Source organism: Stegostoma tigrinum, chromosome 3 (genome assembly GCF_030684315.1).
Source record: "Stegostoma tigrinum isolate sSteTig4 chromosome 3, sSteTig4.hap1, whole genome shotgun sequence".
In the NCBI taxonomy this organism is placed as follows: domain Eukaryota; kingdom Metazoa; phylum Chordata; class Chondrichthyes; order Orectolobiformes; family Stegostomatidae; genus Stegostoma; species Stegostoma tigrinum.
Window position 1 is genome coordinate 30,143,587 of NC_081356.1, and position 13,258 is coordinate 30,156,844.

Below are 13,258 nucleotides of genomic sequence, written 5' to 3' on the forward strand. Positions count from 1 at the left end.
TCCAACATTTTGACCCAGTGACAGTGAAGGAAAAGCAATATATTCCGAAGTCAGGATGCTGAGTGGCTGGGAGGGGATATGCAGGTGGTGGTCTTCCCATATGTCTGATGCCTTTGTTTTTCCAGATGTCAGTTGTTGTGGGTTTGGTAGGTGCTGTTGAAGGATCTTTGGTGAATTTCTGCATTGCATCTTGTAGACAATATACACCCTGCTACTGAGCATTGGTGGTGGACACTGGATGTTAATTGATATGGTACCAATCAAGTAGGCTGCTTTTTCCTGAATGGGGTCAAGCTTCTTGTGCTGTTGGAGCTGCACCCATCCAGGCAAGTGGGGAGTATTCCATCACTCTCCTGACTTGTGTCCCTTGGTTAACAGACAGGCTTTGGAGAGTCAGGAGTTGAGTTACTTGCTGCACTATTACTAGTCTCTGTCCTGTTGCTATAGCCACTGTGTTCATATGGTGAATCCAGTTGAGTTTCTGGTCAGTGGTAACTCTTACAAGGTTAATGGGGGAATTCAGTAATGATAATACCATTAAATGTCAAGGGGTCGTGGCCAGATTGTCTCTTGTTGCAGATGGTTATAACATGACATTTGTGTGGCATAAATGCTATTTGCCGATTGTCAACCTAAGCCTGGATATTGTCCAGATCTTGTTGCATTTGAACATGGACTGCTTCAGTATCTGGGGAGTCACGAATGCTGCTGAACATTGTACAATCATCAACAAACATCTCCATTTCTGACCTTATCATAGAGGGATGGTCATTGATAAAGCAGCTAAAGATGGATCTAGGAGAAGAACTCCTGCAGAAATATGCTTGAGCAGAGATGACGGCCCTCTTAAACATCTTCCTATGTACCAAGCATGACTACAAACAACAGGGAATTTACTCCCTGCTAGTTTCCTTAGGGTTCCTTGATGTCAAGGACTATCACTCTCACCTCACCTCTGGAATTCAGCTCTTTTGTCCATATTTGAACTAAGGCTGTAATTGAGATCATGAGGTGAGTAGCCCTGGTGGAACTTAAACTGGGCGTCACTGAACAGGTTCTGCTTGATAATGCTGTTGATGACACCTTCGATAACTTTCTTTTAAACTGATGATGGAGAGTAGATTGGGTGATAATTGGCTGAGTTGGATTTGTCCTGCTTTTTTACATATTTGGGCAATTTTCCACTTGGGGTCAGACAGATGCTAGTGTTGTAACTGTACTGAAACAGCTTGTCTAGTGGAGCGGCAAATCCTGGAGGACAAGTCTTCAGAGCTGTTGCTACAGTGCTGTCAGGGCCATAGCCTTTGCAGTATTCTGTGCCTCCGACCATTCTTTGACATCGATTGGAGCAAATCGAAATTGCTGAAGAATGGTAGCTGTATTGCTGGGGACCATTGGAGAAGACCGAGATGGATCATCATCTTCTGGCTAAAGGTTACTGTAAATGCTTTAGCCTTCCCTTTCGCTTGCCTCTTCTATCATTGAAAATGGGAATATTTGTGGAGTCATCGCCTCCATTGAGTTGTTTAATTGTCCACCATCATTCACAACTGGATGTGACAGGTCTGATCTGATCCAGTGGTTACGGGATCGTTTAGCCCTGTCTATCACTTGCTGTTTATGCTTTTTGACATGCAAGTTATCCTGTAGTTTCACAATGTTGACACCTTATTTGTAGGTATGGCTTCTGCTGCTCCTGACATGCCCTCCTGCACTTTCCATTGAACCAAGGTTGATCTGCTGGTTTGATAGTAATGGTTGAGTGGGAGTTAACCTGATGCCTTGAGACTTAATGGGGCCTGGAATCATTTTTGAGGACTCACAGCGCAACTCCCATTTCACTCTATACCACTGTGCTGCCGTCTCTGCTGGTCTGTCCTACTGGTGGAGCAGGTTCTATCCAGGGAATGGTAAAAGTAGTGCCTGGAACATTGTAAGGATTGATTCTGTATGTTTGACTAGTCTGACACAGCTGTCCCAATTTTGCCAGATTTTAGTAAGGAGAACTTTGCAGAGTCAACATGACTGTTTCTGCTGTTGTTTCCAGTGCTAAGGTCAATGCCCAGTGACCCATCCAGGTCATTTTCTTGTTGAACCTTTGCAGCAATTGATACAGCTGAGTGGCCTGCTAGGCCATTTCAGAGGGCAGTTGATTGTCAATGACATTGCTGTGGCTCTGGAGTCACATGTATGGTGGACCAGGTGAGGATGGTAGATATTTTTCCACAAGAAGAAAAAGTACCATTTAAACGGTAAGAAAATTACCACTTGAACAGGAATAAAGCTAACCTGAAATATACACTTCTTCAAAAACTTGTCCCATTAACATTCAGAATGATAGGGCATATATAACTTTGGGTGGGGTAACACAATATGACAGCGATGCCTCACAGTGTCAGAGACATGGGTTCGATTCCAGCCTTGGGCAACTGTGTGGTGTTTGCAAGTTCTCTCTGTTTCTGTGTGGGTTTCATCTGTGCTCTGGTTTCCTTCCATAATTGAAAGATGTCCAGGTTAGGTGGTTTGGCTATGGTAAATCATGCCTGCAGTGTCCAGAGATGTGCAGGCTGGGTGGATTAGCCATTGTAAATGTGGGGTTACAGGAATAGGATTGGGGATGGATCTGGGTGGGACGCTCTTCAGAGGGTAGGTGCAGACTTGGTATGCCAAATGGTCTCTTCTGCACAGTAGGATTCTATGAAAACTGACCTTTTCCTTCAACGTACTACCGTTCCATAAGTTCTAGTCAAGAAAGACGTGAATAAAGGTTTTTAAGTTCAGCTGTTTAGATTTTGATGAATTTAGTGTAATTTGATACAGGACCAAGTTTCAACTTTAAAACAAAATTCTAAAATGCATATATTTTTCAATTGTTGGCAGCTGGATGTGTATGATGCTGCAGAACGCTATCAACAACAAGCTCATCCTCTGATTATTTTGGCTGGTAAGGAGTATGGATCAGGCAGCTCAAGAGACTGGGCAGCAAAGGGTCCCTATTTGCAGGTGAGTTGTTTGTGGCAAATATGTACAGGTCCTGATTGCAGCCATGGCTAAAAAGTGATCCAACTTCTGGTAATGTGGGCATATGTAGAATAATACAGCATAAATGGAGTCCGTTCAGCACCTTGTCAGCTTTGAAGGAACTATCCAAACAGACCCCCGTCATTTGGTTCTTTCCCAATAGGTGAGCAAATATTTCATTATCGAGTATTTTATCTAGTTCTGTTTTTAAAATTATTGAGTCTGCCTTTAGTGTCCATTAGGGCAGTGCATTCAAGATGGATCTCTATCGAACTGTAGAACTTATTAGACCATAAATGATAGCACCAGAAATAGGCCATTCTATCTCCAAGTCTGCTTTGACATTCAATGTGATCATGGCTGATCTGATAATCCTCGGCATGACATTCCTGCCTTTTCCCTATATTCCTTGATTCTGTTACTTACTACAAATCTATTTATCTCAGTCCAAAGATATGTAGGTTAAGTGGATTAACCATGGGAAATGCGGTGTTACAGGGATAGATTAGGGGTTGGGGTTAGCTGGGTCTTGGTGGGATGATCTTTGGAGAGTTGGTGCAGACTTGATTGGCCAAATAGTTCTTTCCACACTGTAAGTATTCTGTGATTGAATACATTAATGACCCAGCCTCAACAGCCTTTCGCAGTAAAGGGTTCCACAGCTTCATTACTCTCTGAGGGAAGAATTCTTCTTTCCACAAGGGGAAGCAACCTTTTCTCATTGACCTCTGAAATCCTCAAAGAATCTTGTATGTTGCATTAACGCAACTTCTCATTTTTCTAAATTCCAACAAGCAGAGCCTAACCTAGTCAATCTCTCCACATAGGACAATCCTGCCATACCTGGTGTCAGCCTAGTGAACCTTCCCTGGATTGCCTCCAATGCAAATGTATCTCTTTTTAGATAAGGGCATGGAATTCTAACTGTTCTGACTGGTCCTGTGTATGGTTTTAGCAAATTTTCCTACTTTTATACTCCAGTCCCTTTGAGTTATCAGAAAAACAAATTCACAACAGATTTTAAGATAGAAAATAGAAAATACTGGAAAAGACTCCACTTCGGCAATGGAGAGGGAAACAGAAATAATTTTCTGTCGAGAAACACAATGCTGGGAACACTCTAGTCAGCCAGCAATTGGGGAGGCTGCGGGAATATCACTAGATTGTTAATCCAAAAACTCAGCTAACGTTCAGGGGACCCAGGTTCGTATCCGTATTTGCAGATGGTGGCATCTGAGTTTCATAAAAAGAATCTGGAATTAAGAATCTATTAATCACCGTGTAACCATTGTCGATTGTCAGAAAAACTCATTTGGTTCACTAGTGTCCTTCAGGGAAGGAAATCTGCTATCCTTACCTAGCCTGCCCTACTTGTGACCCACAGCCTAGCCAGTGACACCCTCATCCAAGGAATGAATTAAGATAAAACTACTGGAAGCTAATGTTTCCGTTTGACAAGCCTGCATAGTGTACTCTGGAGGAGGCAGAGATCTTGGAGGGCAGTAGAGCTGCAAAAGATAACACACTGGGAAGGATGAAGTTACAAAGAGATTTGAAAACAAGGATATGAATTGCATTAGAGGAGAACAACCTCCACTGGTTCAATTTTGAACATGAAAACTTGGCAGCATAAAGTCAACTGCAGCTGCAAATTGTAACCTGCAGCAAATGAAATGGGAGCTGAAGACTAAGTAACAAGCAAACTTGTCTTAGAGAGAGTTCATTCTTGCAGCTCTAGACAAAACACCGATGTGAGCAGCTGACGGCACTGTTTCTTGCATGCTTTGGCTGACAAGGTCACATTAATGCTTTTGGTAAAAGAATTAAATGACTCATTGAAGTTAGCATGGGCTGATGTGCAAATTCAGCAAATTCTTATTGTATCTTTGCAAAATGGCTGACCCTGCCTCTAGATCTCAAGATGCAAGTTTTCTGATGTGGGACAAACCACTGCACATTATTCCAGAGCAAAATTAGGAATTTTTTTTTTACAAAAGGTAATCATCACTTAAATGGTAGCAGATATCTGCAGGGACTGTCTTTGAGCATTACAAGGCTGTCATTTCAAAATGTTCACTGATCCCAATTTGTCTTTCACCTTCTGCAACATGCTGATAACAATATTTTGGAAAATGAAGTTGGAGGGAGGGGTTATGTTTAAAACAGTTGTTTAGAAATTAATTTGTTCCGACAAATGACAAGTGAAACAACCGGACAATAGTATTAATTTGCACTTTATACAGACTGATGGGGTTTTTATACTAACATACTAGAACTAACCTAAGTATTTTGACCTAGAATTTCCATTATGTGCACTTCACCCAAAATCTGTCAAAATAATGTTACATGAAAATGAGAAATAAGAGCAAGACTGTTATTTGACTTCTTGAACCTGCTCCACTATGGCTGATTTCATTGCGATATAACACCTGTACCTACCCCGAGAATGTTTAAAAATGAGGAACTTTAGTGCACTGTTTTTGAGAGTCTAATATATCTAGTTTAAATTTTTACTGAAATCTTTTGTGCTGGTTTAAGAAAACCTGTTGGATGCTAGCCTGATCCCCTCCACAAAACATGCCTCCAGCTGAAACTAATGCCAAAATTTTGCTGATTTGAGACTGTTTTGAGGAGGTCCTTTAAAAACAGCTTCCTCATAATGCAATGAACCTGAAGAAGGATATTTTTAAGAGTCGTGAAGTGGTAAATATTTAATTAAAACATTCTGTTTACCAGTGTAACTAAATATAACAATAAAGTTTCTTACCTCTTGACTTAAAATCAGTTTACTCTTGGATGGTGCACTAGACAGTTATTAAAATACACTTTTTGTGATAAATCTGTTAATGAAGGTGCACCAGGATACCACTTTTAAATACATTACTATGAACAGAAACAGTTATATTCGGTTTTGTTGCCCAATTCCATTGGCTCAAATTTAGGAAACGAATGTAGTTTGTGGTAATGGTAACCAATGGCACTCGAGCAGTAACCGTGGCTCTGTTTTTCTCTCAAAGGGTCAGAATGATTTGCTTTTACTAGATTCTGAGAGTCCATCAACTCGCCCAAAATTGTTCCAATGTCAAGTTTTAGTTGATTTTATGAAACTTAACTTGTGAACTACATTCTGTAAATGAAAGGAACTGAATAACACAATCATGATCTTCTTACTAGGGCATCAAAGCTGTCCTTGCTGAGAGCTATGAACGCATTCATCGGAGTAATCTTGTGGGGATGGGGATAATTCCCTTGGAATACCTACCAGGACAGACTGCTGACAGCTTGGGACTTACTGGTCGTGAATGCTTTACTATCTCCATTCCGAACCAGATGAACCCCAAGATGAATGTGGAGATTGAGGTGAATTCCTGTTATTGCCATGTGTTTTCAACACCAAAGTCGCAAGTCAAAAAAACCCACAAGAACAGAAATTGCTGGTAAAACTCAGCAGGTCTGGCAGCATCTGTGGACGGAAAATAGAGTTAACACTGCAGGTACAGTGACCCTTCTTCAGAACTGGTCTTCAGTCCTCAAGGATCACTGGACCCAAAACATTAATTCTGCTTTCTCTCCATAGCATCTATGGTATAGCGAGAAAACAGAATTAATGTTTTGGGTCCAGTGATCCTTGAGGACTGAAGACCAGTTCTGAAGAAGGGTCACTGTACCTGCAGTGTTAACTCTATTTTCCGTCCACAGATGCTGCCAGACCTGCTGAGTTTTACCAGCAATTTCTGTTTTTGTTTCTGATTTCCAGCATTCGGAGTTCTTTTGGTTTTTTGATTTTTTTTTAAATAAAAGCACAGTTTGTATTTGACGAGAGAGATGTTCATTTTTATGGCCCCTAGAGTTTGAACAATATTTTAGAATACATCCATTGACTTTAATAGTTTTGCATAAGCCAGAGTTATTGGGGGAATTGTAAGCCAAGCAGGTGGACTGACTGCCCCTCCTCCTGGTACAGTTTTAGATTGCTGCTTTTACATTCCCCAGTCAGGAATGTCATAAACTTGGCCCTTTATTATTGCTTTTGTTTTTGCCATAATTTCTGCCAGAGATTAGTGCAATAATCAAGACTGGCAGTATCGAGCATATAAAATGATAGTAAACTTGCCTGCCGTTCTGTAATTGCGTTTACCCTGTAACTTGGTGAGAAATCAATGGGGGAAAAATTGAATGTTTCTTTGCACTTAATATTGACCACTCGGAAAGGGCAGGGTGTGAGATTGGCAGTCATGACAATATTTGAACGGAATTTTTTTCTTTATTTTCTAGCTTGACACTGGCAAGTCCTTCCAAGCTACTATGCGATTCGATACCGACGTTGAACTGGCCTATTTCCATCATGGCGGTATACTAAACTACATGATCCGAAAGATGATATCAAATTAACTGGACAATTTTTTTGGTTAGGGGTGGGGGTTTTTTGGTTAGAGTGGTGACAAATGTTTGATCATGTCAAGAAACGCACAAATTGAAAGCACTAGTTATCAGAAGTAAATTTTGATAATTCTCTTTTATTCCAGTTTAGTTGGAGCAGTTCTGACTGGGTTTTGTAATAGGTGAAAGATTTTTGTAATTCCCTTCCTGGAACTAATTTTTAACTACAATTCATTGAATTACATCTTCACACATTTGCAAGTTATATTTAGTCAGTTATAATAATAATCTATTTTTGAAACCTACACACGTAATATCATTAAACATGATATGTGAAAACTTGTCTGCAGTCTGTACAATTTATACAGTGTCACGTTGCTTTCGCCAAAGCAACTGTTTTGATTATGTTTCCAATTTCTTGTCTATCTTAACTTGTTGACTGAAACTTTAAATTACCAACTTTAGTAGAGGAGAAGGTTGGAGGTTAAAGTGGTCAGTTTTCCGTGTACTTTTTAAACATTTGGGTTGAAGATCTGAATATGGACTTCAAGTTTGTATTATTTGGTTGACTCTTAGTGCTCACTGAGGAAGCCTTGTAAGCTAATTGTTTGCCAGGGTACATCCTGAGGATGTGTCCTCAGCCCACGACTGGGTTGCCAAATTCTGAACGAATGCCATCTATAAGTTTGCTGACGACACCACTGTAGTAGTATGATTATCGAATAATGAGTCAAAATACAGAAGGGAGACAGAGAGCTTGGTGACGTGGTGCAATGAGAGCAATCTCTCTCTCAACATTGGCAAAATTAAAAATCTAATTGTTGCCTTCAGAAAGAAAGGAGGAGAGCATGCCCCCATCTTCATCAAAAACATCAAGTTCCTTGGAGTGACGATAACTGACAACTTGTCCTGGAATTCCCACGTAGATGCAATGGTCAAGAAGGCACAATAATGCTGCCTCTTCCTCAGACAGCTCAGTAAATTTGGCATGTCCATAAGCCTCCTCACCAACTTTTACAGATGCACAATTGAAAGTGTACTGCTCTGCCCAGGACCATAAGAAACTACAGAAGGTAGTGTGCACAGCCCAGGCCATTTCGGAAGCCAACCTTCCATCCATGGTCCTCATTTACACAGATCCCTGCTGCAGAAAGGCAGCCAACATCATCAAAGACCCATCGCACCTCAGAAATCTCCTACAACCTCTTCCATCAAGCAGAAGATACAGTAGCCTGAACACGCACCAGCAGGTTCAGGAACAGCTTCTTTCCAGCTGTTATTAGACTGATGAATGGATTCTCTGCCCTCAAATAATGCTGATCTTGCTAATGTTGACCTTGCCTGGCGCATGCCCTGTGCAATGTAACCTGTATGCCTCCATGTAAGTCTTTTTGATCTGTGCATCCTTGCTTTTTGTGGTCTGCCTGTACCGTTTGTAAACGAACTGTACCTCTGTACACGTGACAATAAATCAATCAATTAGGTGCTGAGAACAGCTTAAAATAAGCATAAGTGGTATTGATTTAAACCCAGCCTCGTTATTGTTTGGAAGGCTGACAAGTAAACAAATGACAACCTGCATTTATAGGGTGATTTTTATATGTAGGATGTTGCAAAACATTCCCAGATGTTTTACAGAAATGCCATTTGATAAAAGTTGACACCAAACTGTAAGAGGAGATATTGCAACAGGTAACTAAAAGCTTAGGTGGAGAGCTAGATTTTCAGGAAGGAACTTGGGTTTGGAGCATATCTGCCAGTTATGGAGTAACAAAAATCAGATGCCACATTAGGGAGTGCAGAGATTTTGCTGTGCATGATTTGCCACTGCTGGTATTCCTTCAATTTTTATTTGTTATTTTGCATGTCTGGTGATGGCACAAATTTGTGTGACACCAATTCTTTTAATTACTAATCTCACAAAGGTAAAGTGCAGTATTGATGATTAATCCAGTTTGTTTTAATTATTAAATGAAAGTTACGTTAATGCATATAATAAAAATTACATCAGTGTGATAATGGGAACTGCAGATGCTGGAGAATCCAAGATAAAGCGTGGAGCTGGATGAACACAGCAAGCAGCATCTCAGGAGCACAAAAGCTGACGTTTCGGGCCTAGACCTTTCATCAGAGATGCTGCTTGGCCTGCTGTGTTCATCCAGCTCCACACTTTAAAATCAATTGCAATTTTTATTATAGATAACAAACACCATTTGCTTAAATTCGAAGCACTGAACAACTTTACATAAAATATATAGATACAGACCCCCATGGTCAGTGACGATATTGATGTGCCCCATGAGCTTCTTCCTAACCACCTTCATCTTAAACTATCAGCATATTCCTTTATCCCTGTCTCCTTATTATGTTTAGTTTCATCTTGTTGCTCTTGTTATTTGCCTCAAATTCACTGTGTGGCAACATTCTGATAACTGTGGAAAATTTGTACTGGATTTTTAAATAATTATCCTTTGATTAAATATCTATCATTAGAGGCATTGACGAGTGGAAACATTTTCTGTGCTGGTCAATGGTAAGTCACATGCAAATAGATTTTGACAAAATTACTGAATAGCATTCCAAATGTTACACCTTCATGTTTAGAAGTGTAGGTTTTCTGTTTATTGATGTGTAGCTCTAGAGAAGGGAATTAATGCTTATGGTGATTCTGAAAGAAATACATGGGCAAGAAGTGTTTGTATAATGAATGTACAAATTGGTTCTAAAACAAAGTAGTTAAATATAGAACAGCAAATTGTCAATGCTGAAAGAATTCAATTAATTTAGCAGAACAGTTTTGGGGATGTCTTACAACTTATGTGATTTTTTAAAAATTCTGTTGCTTGAAGCTACTATGTAGTTTCAGCATTTTGTTTTACTGTGGAATGTCTTTGACCAAAGGAATTTTCATACGAGATTCTCTCTCTCTCTCTCGCTACTATCCTCAACCAATTATTTATTGGTCATTTCTGCTGGATCAAAAAGCTTAACTGAAAATGGGATGTTCTTCCATTTACTCACAGGGATTTGTTTAGATGTTGTAACATCCTGAAGAATAAAACTCTCAATTTTAATTATTGGGAGGTCAATGAATTCCTTGTAGTTTGCGGTGATTCCCCAATCATGCTTGCAGTTTCTACAGTGCAATTTTTGCCTTTTCTGAAAATTGTTGAAGGCTTTTGGCTTCTTGTGAGGTTGAGTTGAATAGCGTTGCTGGAAAGAATTGTCGATAACTGTGTGATGACATTCCTGAAATAAAAGATGGAGAGCTTTCAGCAATAGCCTACAAATTAGCAGAATAGGCACAAAAGACTCTGCAATTACCTGTTCATTGTGGTAAAGATGGATGACCTATACAATATTTAAAAATCCATAGATTGTGTAATTATTATTGCTGGTTGTGGGATTTGGCTTAGTAAACTGGCTGTCTGCATATTATCACAGTATGTGTACAATGCAGAATAAAGCTACTTGTCCCATTGCAATGTGTCTCCAACCGACTGAGATCCAGCTTCTCCACCCTATCCTCAGGACCCTGCATTTACCATGGATAGTCTGCCTAACATGTACATTATTTGGACTGTGGGAGGAAACTGGAGCACTTCGTGCAAACCCCGCTAAGACTGGAATCGAAACCCCGTCCCTGCTGTGTGAGGCAGTAATGCTAACCACTGAGCCACCATGCCACCCACATTATAAGAGTGATTGCACTTTATTTCAGGATGCCTTGGCACCATGAAATGTCAATATAAATATTGGTCTTTATCTAAGTGATTATGGTAGACAACATAACCATTGAAGATTAGTCCTGGCTAATGCTCCACACCCCACACAAATTGTTGCTAAAACATTATCCGCCACGGCTGATAATCTAACTAGCCTGTAGTAACTAGGACTATTTTACCCTTTCTTGTACACACTTGTTACTCTCTGGCACATCCCTGTGGCAACTTGTTTACACTTTAAGGATAGCCAGCTTTTCCGGTACTTGAATTTTTCAACTCCACCATTACTTCTGATATTAAGCCAACCTGGCTTAACCAGTATTAATAACAGTACCCAATATTTTACCCTCGCTCTGTGCCTCTTTAATCACTATGAAAACTTGCTTTGTAAATTTTCTTCACGTATTTAGTCTACTCCCTTTTGAAAGCCGCTATTGAATCAGGTTCCACCATCATTCTAAATAATAGATTCCCACATACAGCAATATGCTGCATTTCAGAAAAAAAGATTTTTATTTTCTGGTTCTTTTCGTAGTTACCTTTTAAGTCTGTGTCCTCTGACTCTTCTGCTAATGCAAAAAGTTTCTTCTTTATTTTCATGTTCAAGATCACAAACAGTTTTAATATCTCTTAGTCTCCCCCAATCTTCCCTTCTGAGGAAAAACTTCAGCTGCTCTAGCCTCTGATTACATTCTGGTAAATTTTCTGTGTACCTTCTCCAAAAGTTATGCTTTTGATATTTACTGTCATAGTAAGACCAACATCAATTCTACTTAATGGGGTACTAAACAAACTTCTGCCGGGTAATTGGGTGATTCACTGGTTTTAAAAGTTGTTTCATCAACAAAGGATCCCGATTGGAATGCATGTAAAGATTGCTAAATGTAAAATTGTGTAAAATTTAAGCACATAGGATTTGGGGGTGGTGTATTGAGATGGCTAGAAAAATTGGTTCGCAGGTAGAAACAAATAGGTCTTTTCCTGAATGCCCTAATCCTGAACCAAGAGACCTGGGTTCAAGTCCCACGTGTTCCAACAGTGTGTAAAAACATCTCTGAACAGGTTGATTTAAAAAAAAGGTTAAATTTTTAAAAAACCCTTTTGGAACGGAGATAAGGATAAATTACTTCACCCAGAGAGAGATAAGCCTATGGAATTCACTACTGCAGAAAGCGATTGAAATCAAAACATTGTGTTATCAATGAGATAGATTCAGTTCTTGGGGCTAAATGGATCAGGGTGGGATTAAAGGTAACTTAAAGGATTAAAGATAACTTGATTGAGGCATAGAATGGTTTGTGCCTACATTCTATGTTGCTATGTCTTTAGATACCCTGATTATATTTTATATCAGGTATTGGGATAAAATTGGTAATCTCATTTAGAAACTAGAGATAATGGGAACTGCAGATGCTGGAGAATCCAAGAGAACAAAGTGTGGAGCTGGATGAACACAGCAGGCCAAGCAGCATCTTAGGAGCACAAAAGTTGACGTTTCGGTCCTCTGATGAAGGGTAACTGTAACTGCAGTGTGGTGTATCTGTATGAAATGCTACATATCCCCCCAAAATACCAAGTTCTTGCCATAGCTGCAACCAGCTTCAGATGACAAGTCACCATTGTCTTACCAGACCGTAGGGGCTGTACTCTTTCGTTAGAAAGAGACAACTTGAGGTTTAACCTGAAGGTCACCAGACCTCTGGCAAGGGGAGAGATTGGGAAGCAGAGTTCTTCATTGTAATCTTAGTTGGTGTGGGAATTGAATCCATGCTTTTGTCATCACCTAGCATTGCAAACCAGCCATCCAGCCAACTGAGTATATGAACCCCTTTGAGTACTGTTCAGTTATATGAACACACATGACTTGGACTCCTTATTTCCAGTTGGAGGATGGTTGTGACCTGTCTTGAATCTGAAATGATGGCCCTTGTTCCAGCATTATTGATTATTTTGTCTGAATCACAAATGCTCCCAGTGATGTGCGTCATATTATTCCAAATACTCTCTTTTTAGTCATGATTAGTTGATAATTAAAGAATTTTGACAATTATGGGTACTTGGCAATTATCCAAAATTCTTTCCATCATCAAATGTTGGTTACAAGCTGAGCAAGTAGATCCATTTGTATTTTT

General features: G+C 39.8%; 2 protein-coding genes across 6 annotated transcripts in view; one reads left to right on the top strand and one right to left on the bottom strand.

Moving 5' to 3' along the window:
* The window catches only part of LOC125451158 (cytoplasmic aconitate hydratase), a 64,152-nt gene extending 55,245 nt beyond the window's left edge, over window positions 1-8,907 (top strand). For all 5 annotated transcript variants that reach the window (XM_059644190.1, XM_048527954.2, XM_059644188.1 and 2 more), the window contains 3 exons: window positions 2,881-3,003; window positions 6,196-6,381; window positions 7,297-8,907. In XM_059644190.1, the coding sequence (XP_059500173.1) occupies window positions 2,881-3,003; window positions 6,196-6,381; window positions 7,297-7,413 (426 nt within the window). In that variant the 3' untranslated portion in view covers window positions 7,414-8,907. The remainder of the gene's footprint in view (window positions 1-2,880; window positions 3,004-6,195; window positions 6,382-7,296) is intronic.
* The window catches only part of rigi (RNA sensor RIG-I), a 61,736-nt gene continuing 56,218 nt past the window's right edge, over window positions 7,741-13,258 (bottom strand). Inside the window, exon 18 of the mRNA XM_048526418.2 lies at window positions 7,741-10,650. Coding sequence (XP_048382375.2) covers window positions 10,354-10,650 — 297 coding nt within the window. The 3' untranslated portion in view covers window positions 7,741-10,353. The remainder of the gene's footprint in view (window positions 10,651-13,258) is intronic.